Raw genomic sequence first — 23090 nt, 5'->3', positions numbered from 1 at the left:
AGCAGGACTCACAAGGTACACCCTCTCCTATATGCCTCACAGGTGATGTTGTGAGCTTCCCTTCAGGATTCACTCAGCAAAGATGAAGTCAGTCTTGGCAGTGCTGTGAAATGGCTGACCTGAGGACAGAACTGACTGATGCAGCGAGATGTTAACGCAGTATTGAAACAGAACCAATTCGTGATGTTACAAAAGGAAAAAATGCAGTACAGATAAGTGTGGCTTTCCCTTGGGGCACAAATTGTGAATTAATGCTGTCAGGTGTGTGCTCATCTCAGGGCAAACAACATTCAGAATCCTCCAGCTGCTATGACTAGGAAATTGCTCAATTTTTAGCAGTTACGTTCAGAAAGCATGGTGAGGGTGAGGAGTGAAGTGAGTGTTGTAACTGGAGATGGCAATGCTTGGTGCTTACTTCAGTCTGGGTTCCTTGCGTTCCAGTTGAGGTTGGCCTTTCCTGAAGCCACTTCCTTCGCAGAAGAAGAAATCTGGCTTCTTCATGGCCAGGTGGCAACAAGGGGAAGGGAGGAGAGCTGCGTGCTCGTGGAGCCTGCTTCCAGGAGCTATATGACCTTGTTTAGCTGTGCTGGAGTCACATTTTTGGCTACATCTTCCCTCAGTACCTCATCCTTCCTCCCAATGAAGAAGGTGAGCACCTTCCATTTTTCTTTAGGTCATAGAAGAGCTTACAGCCTGCTGAAATGTGTTGTGCTATAGCCAGTGCCAGAACCAATGCTGCGCAGAGGAGATAAAATGTCTGCGGCCTCCTTTACCGCTTCAGGGAGCAACCCGTGTTTCTGTTGGATTTAGCTGTCTAAAACGCTTCCTCCATGCCTGCAAGCCACCACCTGGCTGTGATGAAAAACACATTTGTGCTGAGATTTGTTGTTGTTTCGCTTTTGTTTCTGTTTGTTCAGCAGCCCCGGTCTCCATTTCGTGCAGCTGGCTCGGCGGCATGCCCTGCGCTCAGCCTGTCTCCGGCCCATGGCTGCCACGCCGCCTGCCCTCAGGGTCTGCTGCCCACTGCCTGAGTGCCTGCATCTGTCCCCTGGGGCCACGTGGACCCTGGGGAGATGGGCCACCACTTGCCAGGGCATGGGGAAGCAGAATGACACCTGGCAGAGCTTGGGAACCACTGCTGCTGGGGCAGTGACCAAGTCGTTCGTGTCCACAGGCCCTATGGCGGCAGCTGTGGGGTGGCATGGGGCCTGGTGGAGGCTGGAGGTTTCTCTGAGTTTTCTGGACTTTGTACCTGTTTTTTCTGCTAGGAAAAAGCAGGCTGATAACAGTTGGAACAGTAGGTGTTATTAAATAGGCTTGAGAGACACTACGACAGTCTTTATTGCCCTTTTGGCCTCAGTAAACTTTAATTAAACACACTTCAGTATCACAAGGGTAGTGTTTTTTTCCCTCCAGCAACTGTGTTAATCCTCTGTAATTAACATACTGCACTTAGATCACTTTATACCCTGCCCATAGGCACAGCAGTCCTTCACTGGGATGCTGTCATGGTATACTGTGAGGAAATAAAAAGGGGAAATCTCCAGCTAGGTGGTATCCATCGAGTGCTCTCTGCTCGCCACGTGATGCCGGGCCCCACATCCCAAGGAGGAGCAGTAATGGCACATAGGGACAGGAGGCATCTGTATGCTCCTACAGAGCCTTTGTGGTGCTGGATCCTTCAGCTGGGGGCATGGCCGTTGGTTTTTGGGTGGACGGTACCCTTGTATGTGTCTGTTTGGGGGGGGGTTGAGGAAAGCAAACTGTGAAGAGATTTTAAGTTAAGTGTTCATCAGGGAAGTTTCAGTAATATTTTCTGTTCTTATAAATACATATGTGAAACTTTGAGCAGGAGGAGTGTTTTAAGTTCCTTAAATGCCTTTAAACATACCTAGATGCCCAGATTTATGCTAAATGTTTATATTTCATGAGATTTATAAAATTGAGTCTCAATCAGGCAAGGTCACTTCCCTGGTGACTTTCCTATGGGCTTACTGAAGGTAGATACATTTTAAACAATGTACCAGGAGGTCTATTGACCAGTTACCAGTAACTCAGACTGGATTTTAACAAACAAGTCCTTGAAGTTTGTTCTTTTTCGCACGTGGACCAGCTTTCTCTGCTGCGTGTCTGCTCTGCTTTGTGAAAGCTGCAAGAAATGCTCAAGCGTTTATTAAATCTCACAAACACAGTTTTAAAGCTGGGTCCATCACAACACTATCAGCCTGTAATTTGTTTTTGAAATAGTAGCTGGGGGTCAAAACCAAGGTAGAGCTGTGCTTGCTGCTGTTCACATCTGAAGCCCGGATAGGCCATGAGCTCGCTGCGAGGGGACGTGACTCGTGGATGTGCCTTGGCAAAACACGTTTGCTATCTTCTACTGCAAATATTTTGGCTTCAGAGATCCTGGCTGCTGCTTCAACAGTGAACAATATTCAGGATGTTTTGATATATAGATTCCTACATATCTGTTATGTGGGCTTCTCTCTTACAGCATGACTCTTAACCTGGACATGGGTTTCCCCAGTAGCTTGTGCTTGGTGATAACCACTTGACCAGGGCACTTTCAGCCCTCATGGCCTGCTGATACGTGACTGGAAGAGGTATCAGCTTAGCTTGCTTAACACTGGTTGGGGGGAACAAAAGCAAGCGTTATGGGGTTATGGAAAAACATTTGACTATTGTAATGTGGTTTTCTCCTCTTCTGATTTTGTCAGGGACAGAAGAATTAGTTGTCTGTAATTTTGATCTTCCTCTTTATATTCCATTATTCAGTTTCCTTGCATGGGAAAGAACTACTTTGATTTTGAGAATTAATTGAAACTCTTGTTAAATAATTTCTTTTTACAAATTCTCTGAAAATCGCATGTTCTGATGGGCTGTAATGGGTGTCCATTCTAGTATTGTTTGCTGTGGTCGTGGTGTGCCTTTTGTTCTCAGCGCCTGATACTTCTTGAGGAATGCTCTTGCCACCTTTATGTCTCTCTTACATTATAGAATTATGGGTTTCGTAGTGATAAAAAATGATTTATTTTAAACATTGCGAGAAATCTTTTGCTTGCCATGCAGGGACTTTTGATAAGTGCTTTCTGAAACCAGTGGCTTCAGAATTGCCATTTCAGTTCTGTGCTCCGGTGAGGTTGGTGTGATGGAGCGCTGTGGTGGGTGCCAGCTCTGTGTATGAAAAGAAGAACCAAAGCTGAGTATTGCTGCTGGGCCAAACAGCAGGCAGTGGATGTGCAGTTGTGCAAGTTGATTCCAATCTCTTAGTTGGCATTGAACTAGGTTCTTTTCTGAGCAAGTTCTAAAGAGTGATTGCATTGTCCTTGAAGAGATGGAAATATATCATGCCCACCTGGAAAAGGCTGGCGTCACAGAAGTATTATCCTGAGGGGCTCTGGCTGACACAAAATGTGTTTGTTGTCCTGGGGCCATGGAATACCGGTTAGGTGTCTTGGTGTGCGAAGATATTTGCAGAGGCATTAAGTGTTGACCTGCCACATGCTGCTAATTTAAAATAAAGAATTGCTGCCCTCTCATTTTGAAAGATAAACACCCTGGAGAAACACATTACTGGAGAAGAGAGGAGAAAATGAGGAAGTAATTTGTTTGATCTGAAGTCATAATATAAAGTAAATAGTCCTAAATGAGTGCTCACACCCTAGCTTTTATAGCTCAGGAATTTTTACTGTTGGCTTCAGTGTGGCAATTGTTATGATAAAGCTTAAATAAATAAATAAAATAATTTAATTAGAATAAATTTAATTAATTAAAAATAATTTTAGATGATGAAAACCTCACTAGTAAAGTCATGATACTAGTGGGGCACAGGTATGAGACAAGCACTGCTTTTGGGAATCAGTACTGTACATGCATGGTATAATGTGTTTTCTCTTTTGTTCTTCAGTTTGAACATGAAACAGGCAATTTTAGAAATTGAAAAGCTTGTTACCAGCAATGTTCTCCAGATCTCTTACTACAGAGTGAGGCTTTTCTGCAGGAGAAGTCTTAAAGGGCAGTGCTGCTTGCAATAAACTCTCATGGGAATGTGCCCATCATGAGATGACTTCTGTTTTACACTGACCTCTAAAAACTTCCCCCCCTCCACCCCCCCCGGAGCAAGTATTGCCAGTGCTTCCAGGTCCTTGGAAGTGATTCCCCATCAGGAGAGCAGGGGAGCTCTGGCAGTATGCCCCCCCATCTGAGCAGGACATGCTGCCAGAGCCTCCTGGGCTGATAATAACCCTGTGGCTGAGCCATTTTGAGTATTCTCCTATACACAGCAGGCGCTTGTCAGCTGAAGATCCTCCCTCTGCACGTGCTGAGGTCTCAGAAGGGGCAAGGGGTCAGGACTGTCCCTGGTACTGTCACTAGCCATTATGTTGGCGTAGCCGTACTGTACAGCTGTGCTAACTCCTTCCTTCCTCTCTTGGTACTTCAGGACTGAAGATAGCCCCTGTACACACATGCTCTGGAAGCGTGATAGCAGCAGGGCTCCCATCTCTGGAAGCTGCACCCCAGTGCTGCGGGGCACACCGCTCCTGTTATGAGGAAAAAAAAAACAGCAAGGAACTGCTGAGAAGTAAGTCTTCTCTGTTCGTCGAATTGAAATCCATGCAGCTGGATTAACAGGCTAGGCTACACAGAGTGTTAGAGAGTTTCTGAAACCCAGCTCTGCAGGGGCAGACCTTTAGCTTTAACTTTAGCTTTAATAAACGTGTTATCGGCTCTCACCCTGATGTACTGAGTCTGTGAAAAGTACAGTTTCTTCCACTGCAAAATGGCACAGTCATAGTTTGTTTACAGCTATAAAGATTCTTGATAATTCTTCCTTTTTTTTTTTTTTTTTTTTTTTTTTAATTCCCCAGGACAGTAATAGGATTTTTTTTTCCCTCTGTTTCCCTGGGAATATCACTTTAATTTGAATGGAGGGATTCGTGCCCTGCAGCTCTGTGTCTTCCCCCTTCAGGTATCCTCTTCTTTTTACACACTTCGATGTGAGCTCATGCTGCTGGGCACTGTTCCTTCACAGGCTCCTTGCAGAGGCTGCTGGTGGAGGGAAGGCACAGCACTGAGAATTTACAGAAAATGAACACAAGCTAAAAGGTGTAGTTGCAGTGTAAAATATTCTTGTGGGGGGCAAGAAAACACTCAAAAATCATCTAGCAAGATCTGGGAAGTAAAGCTTTACTGCCTTGTATTCAGTCATGGTAGAGTTGTGGGTACAGATGGAAATAAGCCACGCATAAGTGAAGGAAATCTGGAAAGAAATTTAAATGTTGTATATCCAAAAAAGACTGAGGAACAACTTGCTAAAGTATAAGGTTTTTGCAGGTACATCAGAGGCAAGAAAACTACTGGCAAATGATACTGGTATATAAATGGAGGTAGCAAAGAGAAGCATGGTAGGGCAGGTGATGTTCCCTGCTTGTCCCATCCCCAGAGGCCACACCTCTGGAGCTGTCTTTTAAATTGAAGGTGTTATTGACATGGCTGCTGAATACTTTGAAACAACTTGTCTGCACCAGCAGTTCTAAGGGGCTGAAATGTGGAAATCCTGAGTTGCAGCAGCCTGTTCACTGGGTCCCTGACCCGGAAAAATGGGAGGTAACAAACAGGATGAGACATTTCAAAGGGACTGTGGTGAGATCCATTGTTTCAGACCAGTAAACAAATTAAAAAAAAAAAAAAATAACGACAGTTGGCAGCTCTAGTATATGTAAGAATATGTAATGGAGAAGTCTCATCCTCGGTTTGCAGAAGAGGATGTTTCAAATCTATTTGCCTCTTTCCTCTTTTTTCATTTTAAGTTTGCAAGCCTGTAGAGAGGGAAGGGAACTTGAGTTTTCAAGTTTCTGATGAGATTGCTCACCAAGAGCCTCAGAAAAAAACCTAAGCTGTCAAGGGATAAGAAAGTTCCTGTCCTGGATTAGTAACTGCTTGGTTGGTAGGAAGCCAAGCGGTCAGATTTCACAGCACCACAGGACTCCTGCAAGGATTCACTCCCAGATCTCTGCAGTTCAGCAGCAATAAATGATCTGAAGAGGAGAGGAACAGCAAGGTTGTAAGCACGGCTTGCTTTGTCCACAGGGGACTGCTAAGACTAGAGGAAAAACCGGGAAGCTGCAGAGCGAGCTGGAGATCCCAGGTGACAGGGCAAGGGATGTTTGTGGTAGCAGAGGTGCAATAGAGCTCCTTGGGTTTATTCTGTTCCTGACCTCTGTGTGATGGGGGCAGCTCTCTGAGTTATGCTTGCAACACACCGTGAACTTCTCGCAGACAGCGCAGAGCTTGGGGCTTAGAGACCAGCCATAAAGGAAATAGAAGCAGAGGAAGTTGTGGAAGGAGAGCAAAGCAGCCTGGCTGTGGGGCCACACGGCCTGAGCTGAGCGTGCCAGTGCCCTGGGCCTGTGCCCAAGGACATTGGTGACATGCAGGGGGTGCTGAGGGAGTCGGCTGGGATGGCCAGAGGTGTGGAGAGGCAGTGCAAGGGGAGAGTGAGTCAAGCAGGGCGCAGCTTGGAAGAACACCAAGCAGAAAAAGGAGGGAGTTGAGAGGCATGCAGCCATGGGTGAAGGCAGGAGGGGTGCTGGGGAGCAGTTGGGTTGGCTGCTCTGAGCAGGAGAGAGGAGGGGATGTCCCTGCACAGAGCAGCACTGCAGGCTGCATCACCCCCAGCTGTTCTGCACGCAGGAGGGGGCTCAAGATCAGGCAAACAAATCTGTGTAGGGTGGGCGTTAGTATGGCCGATGATACAGCTGCAACCCTAAACATTTCTGGAAGCTGGGTGTATATCTGGGAGAGAAGCATATTCACATGTTTGCCCATAGTTGCATGGTTTCCGTATATTATCTGCTTCTGGTCGCTGTAAAAAACAGGTGAGAGCTTGCCAGGCTTTTTGTCTTAACACAGCGAAGCCACCATCATAAGCACTTCTAGGGCAGATCTGCTGTAGGTCGTGGAAGTGTGGATTGCCAGCTGTTCTTTGCCCGACTAAGGCAGCTGTTCTTTCCTACCACTCGGCAGACAAAACCACCGTGACCTCGGCTGGTGGGCTGCATCAGGATGCAAGCCTCCAGGCTGAGAGAACGCAGGAGGCAGCGTTCTGACACTTCATGTGTTAAGACCTGAGTTCAGTAAGGTACTTGAACATAAAAGTTAAATAAAGGAGTGCAGGTTATGATGTAATTCCCTGCCTGCCTTGACGATGCAGCATTGCTTATTTGCTCTCTGCAGAGGGCTAAAATTTAGCCCTCAAGAGCTGGCTGCGTGGAGCTCGCCTGTCCGCTGATAGCGGAGCTGATGCAGAGCCAGACTGTCACCTCCAAAGAAGCACACTTGTGCAAAGCACACTGACACAGAAGTGCTCACAAATGACTTACCTGCAGGTCTTGGAGGAGAGCACCACTCGGGTGCTATCCCAGCCTGCCCAGAAAATAAGTTGTCTTCCCTCTTGGCAAAAAAGACTCTGCCAGCTTACAAATCAAAGCAGAGTAACTGTTTCCATTGCACTTATCGAGGTGGGGTTGCACCCTATGAAGTGCTGAACTGAGTTTTCCACGTTCCTTTGTGTGGCCTGGGAAGAAGAGGTGCTGCGACTTGTTCAGCATCTCCTGCTGCAGGGCATCAGGAGAGGCATCCCAGCAGGAACTTGCACTGAGCTTGGACTTCCCATAGGATCACTCGTCGAGATGAACTTGCTGCTCCTCTGGGTGATCCTAGCCATGGGAAACAAAAGCTGACAGTACTGAAACATGCCTGCTGTGGCTGCGATCTGGAAGCCTGAAGTTTCGTGGAGGTCAGCCCCTCATCATGTGTAAAGACGTAGAACAGAGTCAGGGTGTGGGGCTGTGTGACGTGTGTTCAGAGGGAGGCGTCTTGGAGCTTCGCGCTGAACTGAGACAAGACGGCTCTATTTTGGTGTTTCTGTTTCTCTATATATAGATTTTGAAAGCACTGCTGTCTACATTAGGGCTGCTCGCAGAGCCCGGGGCAGGCTGGAGGCTGACTCAGCGGTGCAGTGCCTCGTGCAGCACCCTGCCTCTGCCGCGCTGCCAGCCCCTGCCCGCACCCGCTCCGAAGCGCTGCAGGTCAGTGCAGAGCAGCAAAGAGGGGGCGAAGCATCCTGCAGTGACCACGACAGAAAAGGAGCTGCGAGCAGCATGGGGAACCTTTTATAAGCCGCTTGTAAGAGAGGCTGCAGTGAGGTTTCTTATCTCCTCCCTGCACACACGCTCCTTCCCTATTTGCTGGAGCTCTGCCTCCAAAATGCTGCTGACCAAAAAGACCTCAGCGTGCCTTTCTAGCGCTTGCTTCTCAGGCAAATGAAAAACCAGGTGGTCTGTCAAGGCAGAGGAAATTATGGCAATGAAAACTAGAATTACTTGTGCTTCTTGATTTATTTACCTGTTTGTTTATTTGTTTCATGGTTTACGAAGTGGGGGTAGAAGAATGCCTTTTAATTGTGGGCTGCACTGTGACAAGTCAGGATGATTAATAGACTTAAAAGTAGTCAGCACTGGGATACGTGACTAATTTAGGACCTAATCCTATGAACTGGAGCATTTGTAATTTAGCTTACAGGGTATTCTACTGACTCAGTGTTCCTGCAGAAGCAATTTACTTCTTGAAATGCATCACACTGTGTGAAATCTTCTCTTGCTGTGTTTCCTCAGTGGAGTGAAGCTGTGAAGTCTAAAATACATTCTTCTGGACAGTGTTCTGTGAGGACCTGTGGATAAAGTATTATGCAGTAAAGTAATCTTTCACACTACTTGCTCTTACTTGCTTTGAAAAAGCAGGGAGTCTTCTATGCCATTGCTTTTGAGGAGTGCATGAATCACAGCAGGCAGCAAGATATTTCCCCAGGAAAAGTTACCTTTTTCTTTTTTTTTTTTTTTTTTAATATTATTTCTTTGTCCCTGTGCAATGTTCATTGCGTATCCACACCTGGAAGCAGCATCCGTCGAGAAGGCTGTCAGTCTGGTGGGAGCAGATAGCCTATGAGCAGGCTCCCACTTTGGCTGAGGCTAGATTTCCGACTAATAGGGAAGATGAGTGGTGAGCAAAGTTTGAACCACTCATTCTGAGTGGGTGTTTAAGCTTTTAAAAAGCCAGTGTGTTAGTAATATTTTCTCCGCTGAGCATTCCATGCTTGGGTAACAGTTTTTATGGGACTGCTGTGCTTAGCTGAGGAATTTGTGTTGATCTCCAGAGCCATGAGGTTCTTCCATAATAGTTTTTTTCTTTTTTTTTTTCTTTCTTTCAGGTGTTTCTTGAACTCTTCCATGTGTCACACAACCGTTGTGTTTTGGTATATCCTGCTTTGACTCCTGGCCGAAAATCTGCCAACAGCCAACAATGACCTGAGCTGAAGACCTACTGTTTTGTCCAACAGGTAGTATTCGGTAGTTGGTAGCTTCTAATAAGTCACAGCTTAGCATGGCTTGCTTTCAGCAACTTGTCCAAGGAGGGAGTTGGCACTAGTGCCTTGACTTGAGGCATGGTCTGCATGCATGCCTGCCTCCCTGGGTGTGCCGGGAGGCAGTTTGTGTGAAATGGTTTCACTGGAAAATGTGGCTTTGTAGAAGAGGCATGAAGGCAGAAACACAAGAAGGCAGAAACACCCGAAGGCCATCTGACATGTTTTCTGTTGGCAGTGTTTTTCCATGCCAGAAATTTTCTGCTGGACGTGTGTAACTCTCAAGGTGTTTGTGCCTCAGCACGGTTCCTACACTGGCCCTTTGTGCTACCTGGGCTAAGTTCTCCTGCCACTGACGTGCCCCCTTTTATTACATAGGATGGGAGCTGGAGGTGGCTGCTTAGATGAGGTAACACATAAGAGGACAGGTAGTGCTGTATAACAGGGTTTGGCTTTACTTTCCGTAGGGCTGACATAGATAGAATAATGTCTATCAGAGGACATTTATAAACCCAAACGTGCTGTGGATTAATTGGTTCCCTGCAGCTGTTTAGTGAGGTCTCGCACTGAGAGTACACTCAGCCCACTGCAGATTTGCAGAAGTTTCCTATGTAGTCACCAGATGTGTCAGTGTTGGGCTGGTGAAACTGCTGGTGTTCGTGAACTCGCAGGTTTTTTCCACTGTGATGTGTCTCCTTATATATGTTTTGTTAGTGTTCGGGCCTGTGGTCAAGTGGAAGCTCAGTTTTGGAAATGCTCCTGGTGGGATTTGGATATTGACTGACTGGGATGGGAAGGGAAGCCAATGCAAGTCCGTTCATTTGATTTTTGAGGTGGTGGACTTTGAAATGAGAGCTTTACAGAGACTGAAATGTTAAAATTGCCCCTCTGTTCTCTCTCTCCCCTCTTATTGCCTGCACACTTCTGCTTATAACTTTACACATAGGCATGCGTGTGCACGCCCCCTGACCGAGGTGTGTTCCTCTCTCCAGGACCAGCTTCCTGCCCTGTGGTAGTTGTCCCACTTGGATGCAACGTACACTATGGTTCACATCAATGTGTTGAAAAAAGTTATGTGTGGTCTTGTGGTGATACTGATAGCTCTGACAGTTTGCCTTTGGAAAGAGACAAGACGAAGCTACTATGTTCCTTTCAAGACTGAGAACGATGATTCACAGATTCACAGGACTTCAGAAAAGTGGAACCTACTTAAATCACAGGACCTTGTCCATGAAGCAGCTGGCGGAATGGGTCAGATGCCTAAAGCTTTGCTCAGTAACGAAAATAAAGTAAAAGGCGGCATCTCTGGAATGGTGGAAAAGTCCAAGAAAGCATCAGACTATATGAAGGTATGGGATAAGGACAGCTCATCGCAAAATCTTATACCCAGGCTGCAGAAGGTCAGAAAAAACTACCTGTCCATGAACAAGTACAACGTGACCTACAGTGGGAAGAGGAACGCCGTTAAACTCAGCCCAGAGCAGCTGCTGTGCCAGCTACGGGACAGGGTGAATGTGTCCATGATACATGGATCAGACAGTCCATTTAACACATCCGAATGGCTGCGATACCTGCCGGAGAAAAGCCTCAATGAAACGGTGGGCCGTCTGGGTCGCTGTGCTGTCGTGTCCTCAGCAGGGTCTCTGAAATCATCTCATTTGGGACCAGAGATAGGTTGGTATTTTTCTACAAGGATAAAGTCATCAATACTGTTCTATAACTTGCATTGAACAGACGGGAACGAGTGGCGTGTTCTTACTCTGCTGTAGTCAAAGGGGTATTTAAAATAAATTGAAATATTTTCCTTACAGTTCTGCTATAGTCAGTGAACATTACAGCATAGGAGAAGATGGGAATGATGATGAGAGATGCTTCTCTGAGTGTTTACACTGCACAGTATAGGCTGCATTACGACGCTAGCTGATGGTGCCTGTGAGCATTAGACCTGGGACAAGCCTTGGCCATATCTGCTGGCATGAGCAACCACTGATGGCAGCAGCCACCTCTCAGTGGTAGAAATAGAAACGATTTTAATACAAAACAGATGCAGTCTCAACTCTGGAATCATGTGAAGATTTGATTATGGTGTAATACTGCTTCTTCAGAAGGAAAGCAGTAAGTAGAAACATTTCCCCAAATGGATAAGCCGCAAGGGGCTGGGTTTTGTTGAGAGGACATGACTTATGTGCAGGCAGTTCCGTTCTGGCTAGGCCTTTTAATTTTCATGATCATGTCAACATCACCAGAGGGCAGAACTACTATGGATACCAGGAAGTCTTGGCACCTCAAGTGTTTGTTTCTTGAGGGAGTGTGGGATGTGTTGAGTAATGCCAGTGTGCTCATTTCACACTCAACAGTCAGGAGCTTTTTTATTCAGAAAGACATCTGCGGAGAAGGAAGTAAAAAAAGAAAAAGAAACAACACAAAAGGGGGAAATAAAGACACAGCCCTGATCAATCTGCTCTAGTTGACCTAGTGTTGGGCAGAGAGGCTGGATATAGGCAGTCTTCAGAGGTCCCTTCCAACCTCAGTGACTGATTGTTGCTCGTGGCTTTTGAGGAGTGACGCTGCCTCACTGAGCCACAAGGCAGTGGCTGCGTTTGGGTGGCCTGCCAGATGATGGTCTGTGCTGTGCTGTCTTCTTGATACGTTAGGAAGTAGGAGGGCATGTTTATCTGAAGTTAATACAATAATTCATAAATGCTGAAGCATCAGTCTTATAGCGTGGATTATAAAGAGGTGTGTTTTGATGCTAAAGCTTACAGAAAGCAGCATGCAGGGAAACCAGCTCTCCAGCCTTCAGCTCTGCGTTTTGTGCTCGACAGAAAATTCGCTTGTGCCTGCAGGTCACTCAGCTTTCTTCACTCCTTATTGTTTGAAGCTCAGTTGAGATTCAAACTGTGCTAAACTGACTGCAGGAGTTTTAAAGCCTGTGGTTGTCTCTCCTGTAGAGATTGTTTGCAAGCATCAGTGTGTTCATAGGCTATCAGCTGGATCGGGTCCCCTTGGCCTGTACTAAGCTGGAAGTAGCCTTCATCCTTTGAAAGAAGGAGACGGATAGCCCTTTGATGCATTATTGATGAACAACCTAGGGAAAGCCTTCAGAATTGTGGTCCCAAGCTGCTAGGAAGGGGCTGAACAGTCTGAAGTGTGTTAAAATGTGCTGAAGGAAGCAATGAAAAAGGCATTGTCAGTGTTAACCAAGGTAGCGTTGCCTCCTGATACAAATCGTGGTTGACAGGTGGTTGATGGAATTGTTTCCACCTAATAAAGAACATTTGAGGCCAGGTAGGTCAATGCCTGGGAAGTCAGACATGGCTTTTTCTTTGAGCACCTCCCTGGGCTTGTTTAGGTTCCTCCTGAAGTTCAGTCCCTGAACGTTTCTACAGAAGTGACCTGATCTCTTGTTTAACACTCTCCTCTGACCCAGCTGGCTTGTTTCCAGTGGTGTCCATGTTAGGCTCCTGCATGTCAATACAACAGCTCCTTTCTCCCTAACGAGACCCCTCGGGAGCCGAGGGCATTGCAGCGGCATGTTGTACCTCGGTCGCAGTGCTGCGAGCGTGCTGGATGTGGAAAGCAGTGTCACTGTGCCTGCAGTCAGTCTCCTCCTCTGCCCCTGAACTGCAGCACCAGGCTGTTCCAAGTCACCAGGGATGAATTCTGGAGAGGCCACTGTAATGTGCCATTAGCCCCGCTGGTGCCCCAGGCGAGTGTGCCTCCTGCTTCAGTCCCAGACCTGACCCCTTTCGCTTAGGTGATCATCTCTGCTAATGGTTCTGCACAGTTTTGGGTGCTCGGAGCCTGCTCTCACTGCAGCCCCTTCAGCTGGGCAGTGTGAGTAGTGAAGGATGCAGGAGTGTGTGTGTAGTTTTCCCTGACACATGTTGGTGTAGGAAAAGCCATGCTTTGATTGGAGGAAGGTGCCAAAAAGAAACTAAATCTGACCTACTTAAAATGAGGCATTTTCCTAGATGTTTGGAGAAGCACAGGAGGCTGATCAGGTATCATTCCTACAGTGACCAGGAAACGCCTGCTCTGTGCAATCACATTAGGACAGCAAATGAGCAGTAGTTGGTGTAGGGAGGTCTGGTGGATGGGAACAGGAGATCCTGGTAGACGGGCAGCTCTTGCCTTACTGGCTTCTTGGTGCAGGCAAAGGTTACGAATTGCCAGGTTGCAGTGGTTGAGTGCCTGCAGCCAGGGCACCGTGCTGCCCCAGGGGGTGATGCCAGCAGAGGAGAATGCAGTGAATCCCAAAGCGTTTAGCAAGCCGGGCCTGTTAAATACACAATGATGGTTTTATTTCTGCAACGTGGGAGGTACCCTGGCCGACTGAAGCCAGCTTCATTTGCCTCTGTGATCATTAGACACATTTTTCAGGCGGGTAAACCTCCAGGCTGCGAGAGAGGACAGTGCCTCACAGTTATTTCCTAAGTCTTTATTTTGCAGCCAGCCACATGGTAAATCAGTTGTGCATCGGTCTGTGTCCCCGTAGTGTTAGAAAGAAAGAAGAGGGGAATGGAGAGACACCCTACACTGTCCTGTGCAGTGCAAATACTGCGGCTGATCTCTGAACCTGCGAGTGAATTGTGCTTTGAAAAAGGGGATTTCTAAAAGTGCATTGATCATGGAGCTAGGCTAGCACTTCTTTCACAGCATCTGGGCTGGTACTTGCAGTATTACAGGGAAACTCTCCAGCAACTAGCCAAATTGCATGAGAAGTGTGGGTGAACAACCTACTGCGCATCTCCCCTGTAGCTGCAGGAGCAGCTGCTGGCTCACTGGCTTCACTCTGTTTTCCTTTCAGACAGCCATGATGCCGTCTTGCGGTTTAATGGGGCTCCTGTCAAAGGATTTCAAGAAGACGTGGGGCAAAAGACAACGATTCGTCTCGTTAACTCCCAGGTGGGTCTGATGAACGTGCCCAGATGGACCGAGAGTGCCACGACTGTGTGCTTCTCTGCTTGGGAGCTGCATGGCAGGGAGCGGCTTTCCTTCTAACAGGGGGCGCTGGCAAGTCCTCTCCGCATTGCTCAGATACCTTCTGAGGTTACTGCAGTTAAATTACCAGGTGCTAGAAAATGCCTGCTTGCATTCTACTGTAAGACCAAGGTAATTTGGTTTTCAGCTTGGCTCTTCCAAAGCCCAGCTGCACCCTTGCTGTTGGGAAGTGGGAATGTGAGGCACAAGTGTCACTGTAGCTAAGAAAAGACCAACCTGCATGAAGCCACAGTTGTGCATGCCCCAGAGACGGGTATGAAGAACAAGGGGAGTCTGTATGGTTTAAAACAAAACAACAACAACAACAAAAAAAAACTTTTCTGCCCAGAGATAATGCAATTAATGCATTAGTGATGTTGTTAAATGGCTGAAGATACGTGGCAAAGGACATACCTTTAAAGCTGTAGCTGCACACAGCCTGGTGTGAGCTGGGGTCCCAGGACTTCATGGTAGAGCACAACAGAAGGTGCCTTGTAATGCAGGGCATCCCTGATGGAGTGCAGTTCTCCGTGATGCTTTGAGAGCTGTTCAATATGAGGCTGTCTCTGCAAATCTTTCTTTGGACTTCAGAAGACTTTGAAGCAGATGCCCAGTGTTTAAGAGCCATGTTTAGTGATGCAGCAGGGTATGTAAGCCCCCTGTTGAGGAGCAGAACGAGACCCATAGCAGAGGCTGTTGTTGCTCTGGGTGCCCTTAGGAGTGTTTGCACTGTGCTTCCATGGAACTGCTGCACCTAATGTTTGTCCACTTCTTTTGGGGAGAAATTTTCAAGAGTAGGCGTGCAGAGAGAAGAGGAAATCACAGTGTGCTGGTGAGAGAAATAAACACACAATTGTGCCCAGGGACCTGGTGCAGCATAGCAGTGTGGTGGGGGCACTGCCTGACCCAGGAGCGGGGACAGAGGTGACGGGGACCTGAGGGGCTGAGCGGGGCAGAGGGGAGAGGCTGGCACTTGGCGCTCCAGGACCAAAGAGGCATCTTGCTGCTCTCGTCCCAGCGCTCAGCTCTGCAGCCAGCCAATGGTGCCCTGGTTCATTTTAGGTGTCTTCAAATATATTCTTGCTTCTTGCGCAAATGCTGGGTCACCGTCTGCCCGGGTGGCTGTGCTCTGTCCTGCTGCTTGCTGCCTCTCGGTTCCCCTGTGCTAAAACAGGTCTCAGACGTGGGGCATGTCCTTGCTCAGCCAGTCTTTTTTTTAGCAGACACATCTGGCTGCTGACATCCTTCCTCAACTCTGTGTGACCTCTGGGTGTTTTATCGTTTCCTTTGGGTGTATGTTTTACAATATCAGATAGCGTTATTGGTTAAGAAGACTCTTTCTGGAGAATGTGACCATTGCCTCATGGTGATAAGAAGTCATTAATCAGTGAAAACCTGTGCATGACCTGGGTGATCCCAGGCTTAGCTGCACAGGGAGGAGGGCGGCAGCCTGCCTGTAGAGGTGTGTAATATATAGGTGTAGCCACATCATTACACTCCATGGAGATGTGCCTGCAGCCATGGTTGGCATTTTTCAGCTGCCACCATTCCCTCTAAACGGAGATACCAGCTTAGAAAACTTCAATTACGGGGCAAGCAAAACTGTTGCAATTTCTGGAGGCTGAAGTTACCTCGAAGTGTACTGTGGGTCTAGCTGCTGCCCAGGGCAAAAGATGCAAGTCCCTCCGTGGGAGGCATCTCCCTTCAGGAGTTTCTAAGGTTGTTTAATAACTGTGTTAATATATTTTCTACAGTAACCAAAATCAAATTGATTGGGGAACAGTACCCTCTCGGTAGTTTGCTCACTAGTCTCTAGGACATATCAGGGGCTGGGTGGTTTTAAAAGCAGGGTCGGGTATCTTGTACTGAACATCTGTTAAAAAGGGGAAGATTAATGGATTGATGTCAGTGGTGGGGGAGAAATTTGGGATCTTCAGATCTGGGGATAGGCTTGTAGGTCAACAAGCTTCGTGGATGTTCTAAATAAAGAAGTCCTTTAATATTACCTTGCTTATTTTCTCAGACCTTCGCTGTTTCATCAGTACTGCTTCCTTTAATGGCATGTTTTCCTGCAGTCTTATGCAAAGCATCAATTTGTGCTGGGAAAGGACTTGCATCTTACAAAAATAAGGGCTGAGGACGCTGGGGGGGGGAATGCCAATGTCATTATGTAGGACATGATTCCTTTCTGCAGAGATGGCCAGGGAGCAGAGCACCTCGCTCCTCCCAGCCCTTGTTTACAGCTCGTGGCTGGCTTCTCATTGCAAGGGAGAGCACTGCCTTGGCTGCGTTTGCTGTCATTGGCACTAACGAGTCTGCAGGGAGGAGAAGGAAGGAGATAGCACATCAGTGAAATGAAGTAAGGTGGTGATGGGAAAGAGGGAGCATGCTTAGATTGTGGGGCAGTGGCTGCAATAGCTGGAGGGAAGGAGCTTGTTTTGATATGGTCGATTGTACCAGGAAGACAGGTGCTGTATTAACAAGTTACTTGCTAAACAAGCTGGCTAAATAACAAATCTAGCTAGGAAATAAATAGATAGAACCACTGAAATGAAAATGAACCACCCAGGTGCCTTGCCCTGTTTCTGCCCTGCGTGGGGCTGCATCCCACCCTTGCTAGGAGGAAGGGCAGCAGGCGCCTGCTGCTGCACTCCCCCTGCCAACCCTGCTGCTGCCAGGGCGCCCGCAGCCCTGCGCTGCGGTGTCAAGGCGTGCTGCTGCCCAGTGACCCAGATCCTGCTGCTGCTGCAAGGAAAGGAGGCCGTGCAGCACACGTGGTCGAGGACAAAGCCTAATCCACCAGAGCTGAGACCAGATGGAAGGCAGCCCTTGTTGCTTTTCGAGTAACAGACGGGCTGGCTGCAGCATCCACATGTGCTGGTTAATGGGGATGGTCAGGGAAACGCTCTGCTGCTGGAGGCAGCCTGGATGCTTAAGGATAAATTGAGTAGACCTTAACAAGATCCTTGGAGAACATGGAGACAGATAGGAGCTGATTTTTATGACATAGCTTCTCTGGGATGTAAAGATCTGCGGATGTGTGTTATGCTTGCATGTAGGGAGGGCAGCAGGTCAGCCCCTGTCCTCAGACACCGCTTGCTTTTTGCTGCAAACCTGTGCTAGCGCTGGCTGTCGGGGGCTGTGCTGGTCGTGTCTGAGCTCTCAAGGGAGATGTGTCCTCACCTCCGTCCCGTGGGGCTCGCTCAGTAACTGGTGGTGGGGTGGCTGTGGCTCTGCTCGAGGAAGCCTCGCTGCTTAGCCACCTGCAGATGCTGGCAGCGGTCTGTTTGTCACCGTGGTGTGTTTGTTGTTGTCGTTCAAGCTTGTCACCGTCGAGCAGCAGCAGTTCCTGAGGGATGCGCTGTATAACACTGGGATCTTAATTATCTGGGATCCAGCACCATATCATGCAGAAATTCATGAGGTAAGGCTGAGTTTTCTCTAAATAAAATCAGATGCAAATCTGTTGAAGTGCAACTGTTAACTCGCTTCCCCCTAATGTGGGCAACCACTCATTTTAAGGCCATTCTTGTTCCCCCCCCCTTCATTGTCATGGCTGTATCCATACCTACAAGAGCATCCCATGCAGCTCTGGTCTGAGGGGAGCATTTGCCTGTTCCTGGTACCTGTGCAGGGCTTCAGGCTGGGTGTAACAGGTCACTACATTGACTTTCTCATGGGCTGGTGCCAGCAGCAGGAGCCCACCAGTGGCTACAGCTGTTGCAGCCCCCCTGTGGAGGGATGATCTCTCTCTGTTGGCTGCTGTAAGGTTTGCTGCTGAGAGATGCTTGGGTATTTAGAGGCACCAGTCAGACATAAGAGGTACTTGATGCAGTATGATTGGATTTGAAAACCCTCTGAAGATCTTAGCAAATGTCACCTCTCTGTGTTTGCTAGATTTTCAGTTCTGGGTGTTGCAATCCCTTTAGCATTCGCTTTGCTTTTTGAGCACAAAAGGGGGCTGTTTGATAAGCGATGAGCTGTGGAGGCTCCAGGTGAAGCAGATAGGAGTGAATAATCCATTTTTTACTTTTGTTTTAAGCCCTGTCTGTAGCTGAGAGTTTTTTTGCCCCTCTTTGCTCTGGACTGCATTTCTTATTTTCTCACCAATGTTTATTTTTTTGCCTAGCCCCACCTCTCGAGGAGATGTAAGGGTGTATGTACAGCCTGGTTATGAGTCAGTGAAAGCAGGATGGGATATTTTTAGCGTAAAAAAATCTATCAAAATGACTGTAAGAAAGCAGAGTATTCCTAAATATTTGTATTGAAAGTGGAAGTATCAAGATGCAAATCGGTTCATACTGTTTGAGACAGCTGTGCTGAGGACACTTGCCTGCAGCATGGGGTGCTTTGTACTCCAGTGTGGAGAGGGGCAGGGGGTCTGTATCGCTTCAGGCAGATTTCTCAACCTCATCAGCTACTGGGGTTTTCCATCCGTTATGTGAAAGAGTGTGCTAGTAATAAATCTGACTTCTTGCTTCTGTTTTCCAGTGGTACAGAAAACCAGACTACAAGTTTTTTGAAACCTACAAGTTGTATCGTGTTAGACATCCAGAGCAGCCCTTCTATATCCTGAATCCAAAAATGCAGTGGCAACTCTGGGATATTATTCAGGAGAATTCTCTGGAGCATATTCAGCCTAACCCCCCATCTTCGGGAACGCTTGGTGAGATAACTGGCTTCTAAACTTCATGTTCAGTTTGCAGAAACTCTTCAGCATACCCTTTTCAAAGACAGTTCTGGATTTATGTTGTTCAAAGGCTTATCAGGCTCAAAGGCCTGATTGTTTTATGCCAGAATTTAAGCATCCTATCTTGAAAGTATCAGCTTGGTTGTGTTAAAATAAGCAGTTTGCAGCACACTTCTGGAACAGCAGCTCTAAGCGTGGCCTGGTTCCATGTGGAAACAGGAGAGTAGATAGCAACATCGAGATGTTCTCTAAGATTTCTAGCTCCTAAAGTCAAAGCAGTGCAACTGCACGGCGGGCTGAGAGGAAGGATGTGGCTCATGCAGGCTCAGATCTTGTCAAAGTAATGTATTTATCTAGATGAAGCCTAAGTGGTTACCTATTTTATTTGTGGAAAAAAAAAATTATATATATATAGCTAAAGGCTTAATGGGGTCCTGGGGATGGTCAGGCTGAATTGTTGCCCTGAAAAGGTCAGTGATGCTTCCCCCTTATCCAGCATGCTAAGATCTTGTTTGTTAGCATGCTAAATCCAGCCTTCCATTGAAGAGGCTCGCTTTACATTCTGCTGTTGCAAAGCTTTTCCTTCTTATCAGAGAGCAAATCTCACGACCATTTGAATAAAAAGAAGTGAACTTCTCAGGATCCCACAGCTATGTTGAAGTCACAGCACAGAAGCGTGGTCTTGTTCCCCACGTGGACATCAACTTGCTGCACTTCAGCCACTCCTGCCTCTACTCCTGTCTTTGCCGAGGAGCAGGCACGCTTGAAATCCATGTAAACACGAGTCACTCTTATTTCTGCCAGTTAAAGCCTATTTTTCTTCCACAACCTTGCCCTTGTCCTGTACCTATTACATCATTATCGGGATATGCGCAAAACAGTTGCGTAAGAATACAGTCAGTGGCTTCAGGGGCAAAAACATTTTAACGTTAGGTGCTGTCCCACTTCAGACAGCAAATTCCTCTGTGGCTTAGCTGTGGCCAGGTTGTCTGCTTGGTAAAACAAGTAACTTCACCGGGCACAGGGGAGCACAGACATGCTCCAGTTTGCAGTTCCAGGTTTCTTGGAAGGGTCAGAGTAACTGAAAATTGTCATTTGGAAAGGTGGATGAAAATATTTCTAAAATGTAACTTAATAAGTGCTTTCACAGATGGGTTCTCATAATGTCTTGTAAACTCCTTGTTCCTCTCATCATTGCTCCCAATGTCTCAAGTCTCAGCTACTGCATGGCTTTCATGTGCTAGTACACATCGCTGCTATTTCCCTAGTATACTTGTGCTATTTCTTGCACTTCTTCAGCTCAGAAAAGTAGCCAGTCACAGGATGGCTGAGGTTGGAAGGGACTTCCAGAGATCACCTAGTCCAACCCCCCTGCTCAAGCAGGGTCACCCAGAGCGTGTTACACAGGATGGCATCCAGGCAGGGTTTGAATATCTCCAAAGAGGGAGACTCCACAACCTCTCTGGGCAGCCCGTTCCACTGCTCTGTCCCTGAACCATAAAGAAGTTCTTCCTTATACGGTGATGAGAGCTCCTATGGTTCAGTTTATATCCCTTATCCTATCATTGGTAAATATGGCTTATATGGCCTCGGGTAAATATGGCTTATTTCAGCCAGATCATGTCTGCGCCTAGCACTGGCATCAGTGGGCTCAAGTCATTCGTGTGTCTGTCAGAAGACACAGGAGGGCAGCACTGCTCTGTTCCGAGGAAGCATTGTGAGCCTGTTCCATGCCTGTGCATTTATACCAGGAGCCATCTCCAAGCAGGGTCACTTCTGGATTCTCTGCGTTAAAAAGAGGCAGATGGGAGAAGGTGAAGGAATTCTCTCTGCTTACCCAAGCAGGTTTGAGATGGGCTGTTTGGTTCAGCTGAGCAAAGCACACAGCTGGCAGACACCCACGGTTCCGTGAATATCTTGGTAAATGGCAGCACTCTTAAAAAAATGTCCTTGTGGCATGACTGGCATCCTAATAAGCAGTCTGCTCTAATCAGGTCCATCGGATGGGGCAGAAAACAGCTCTGTCTGGCTAGATTTTTCTCCCTCTCACCTGAACCCCCGAGAAAGGAAACCCTTCCCATTGGAGTGGGATCCTTCATGCCTGGCCATCAGTCTCACCAAAGCGGTTTGTGAGTTTTCTGCTTTGAAACAGGGACGTTTGTTTCTTTCCCTCCGCAGGCATTCTGATCATGATGACGCTGTGTGACGAAGTGGACGTGTATGAATTTCTCCCTTCCAAGCGGCAGACTGACATTTGCCACTACTACCAGAAGTTTCACGACCGTGCCTGTACCATGGGAGCTTACCACCCTCTCTTGTTTGAGAAAAACTTGGTGAAGCATATAAACCGGGGCACAGACGAGGACATTTATACGCATGGGAAAGTTACTTTGCCTGGCTTCCGAAACGTGCATTGCTAGCAAATCAATTTTTAGTGCGTTTAGAACTTTATCCTGACTGTTAAAGCACTTTTTAAATCTGGGTTGTGAGATTTGTTAAGTCTAAGCACCGGTGTGTTTTGACAGCTCTTCCATGTTGCAATACTTGCTCTTGGGACTTCGTTGCATAACTTTTCCAAACCGTAAGGCAGTGCAATACGTTGTGGTACGTCCACACGGTATCTGCATGAGCCACTGCAATAAATTTACTCCTTGTGGAGCAAGGCTCATGCGGCCGGTGGAGATCCCTGTCTTCATCTCAACTGCTGATGGTGTGTGGGAAACAGAGGAGATGCTTTCTAAGCAGAGATTGCACAAGCCTGGATAAATGCTGATAAAGTTCAGGTTGCTTAAAGGGATTATGACAGCTGGAAACCTGGTCCATTGAGAAAGAAGGAACTTACCATAAAACTCATTCCCATCATCCTAGAGATCCTGGGAGCAGGGCTGATTTATGGAAACACTGTCAAAGCTGGGTATTGATAAGCTAAAATCTTGGTTCAAAATATTTGATTTTACAAACAGTTAAATAACCATGGCAACTTCCTTTCAAACTGTAAGACTTTTGAAATCATTCAGATGGCATTTTTGGCAAATCAGGAGGGAGGCGACTCACGATTCAGTGATTTGTGCAAGATATATTTAGACTTTTTAGTTGTTGATTTTTTTTAATAATTTTAAACATATTTTTTTAACATTTACTTCTCCAATATAGTTTTGTGCTTGGTACAAAAGAACCCTTATTTGAAAATATTTTGGGGTTGATGTTCAAAGGCACAAATGGGGAAACTCATTGGAAGCTGGTACTTCTTTCCAACTCTGCTGGTCTACCTTTGTAATTATTGGCAAATTATTTTCTGGCATGTTTTCAGTAACAAAAATGCCACATAGCTGCTGGCCAGATGATATCCAGTTCTCTGCAAACTAACCAAGGTAATCTCACAGCGTTTTTGTGCTTTCTGAATACATGGGGAGCAGATGCATTGCCTCCATTCTTCATCAACACTGGGGACGGGGAGAGTGTGCTCTACTTCTCATGCTAAATCCCAGGCAGAGCTGAGGAGGGCACCTTTTCCCTCCTCTTTATGAGATAACTCTCCTGTGGCGTCATGGTGGAAGTAGCAGCTCCACAATCTCTGTACTTCAGTGAGAACACCTTCTGTGTCCTTTTCCATACCAATGTATTTCATGATGTCTGTAAAGAAAGCCTTTTCTTCTGTTTTGAATAAATCCTGTGAAGTCGCTGGCCCATTCTTACCTTGGTGAAATCAGTGTAAGTATTGTTGTTCCTGGGACTTGGGGACTTGGGCCGGTCTTGCAGCAGAGCAGGCAGAGCTGGAATGGGCACTGCTGACATGCTCGTTTCAGGGAGCCCATAGCTCTTGTCCAGCTCTTGGTGAGAGTGCTGCCGTGGAGCCAGTGCTCTGGGATTGAGAAGAAGCTCTAAGGCTGGCTTTCTGCATGTTGGCCTTTTGGGATGGATTGGATCTGTCACTGCTTGTGCGTTGTATGTCATGAACATATATTTGTCCATTTGTTTGTTTTATATTATAATCCT

General features: G+C 47.0%; 1 protein-coding gene across 5 annotated transcripts in view; it reads left to right on the top strand.

Moving 5' to 3' along the window:
* Window positions 1-22789, top strand: part of ST6GAL1 (ST6 beta-galactoside alpha-2,6-sialyltransferase 1) — a 42175-nt gene extending 19386 nt beyond the window's left edge. For 3 of the 5 annotated variants that reach the window (XM_032192969.1, XM_032192972.1, XM_032192970.1), the window contains exons 3-8: window positions 9269-9397; window positions 10414-11095; window positions 14232-14329; window positions 17727-17828; window positions 18896-19070; window positions 21273-22789. In XM_032192969.1, the coding sequence (XP_032048860.1) occupies window positions 10465-11095; window positions 14232-14329; window positions 17727-17828; window positions 18896-19070; window positions 21273-21514 (1248 nt within the window). In that variant the 5' untranslated portion in view covers window positions 9269-9397; window positions 10414-10464 and the 3' untranslated portion in view covers window positions 21515-22789. Of the gene's footprint in view, window positions 1-626; window positions 649-4441; window positions 4583-9268; window positions 9398-10413; window positions 11096-14231; window positions 14330-17726; window positions 17829-18895; window positions 19071-21272 lie in introns of those variants that run through there. The other 2 variants (XM_032192973.1, XM_032192974.1) reach the window with 2 other exon arrangements.
* The last annotated feature ends 301 nt before the right edge of the window (window positions 22790-23090 follow it).

The sequence above is a fragment of the Aythya fuligula genome, chromosome 9, assembly GCF_009819795.1.
Source record: "Aythya fuligula isolate bAytFul2 chromosome 9, bAytFul2.pri, whole genome shotgun sequence".
In the NCBI taxonomy this organism is placed as follows: Eukaryota; Metazoa; Chordata; class Aves; order Anseriformes; family Anatidae; genus Aythya; species Aythya fuligula.
Note: the sequence above shows the minus strand (reverse complement) of the source record. Positions and strands in the feature narration are given on the sequence as shown.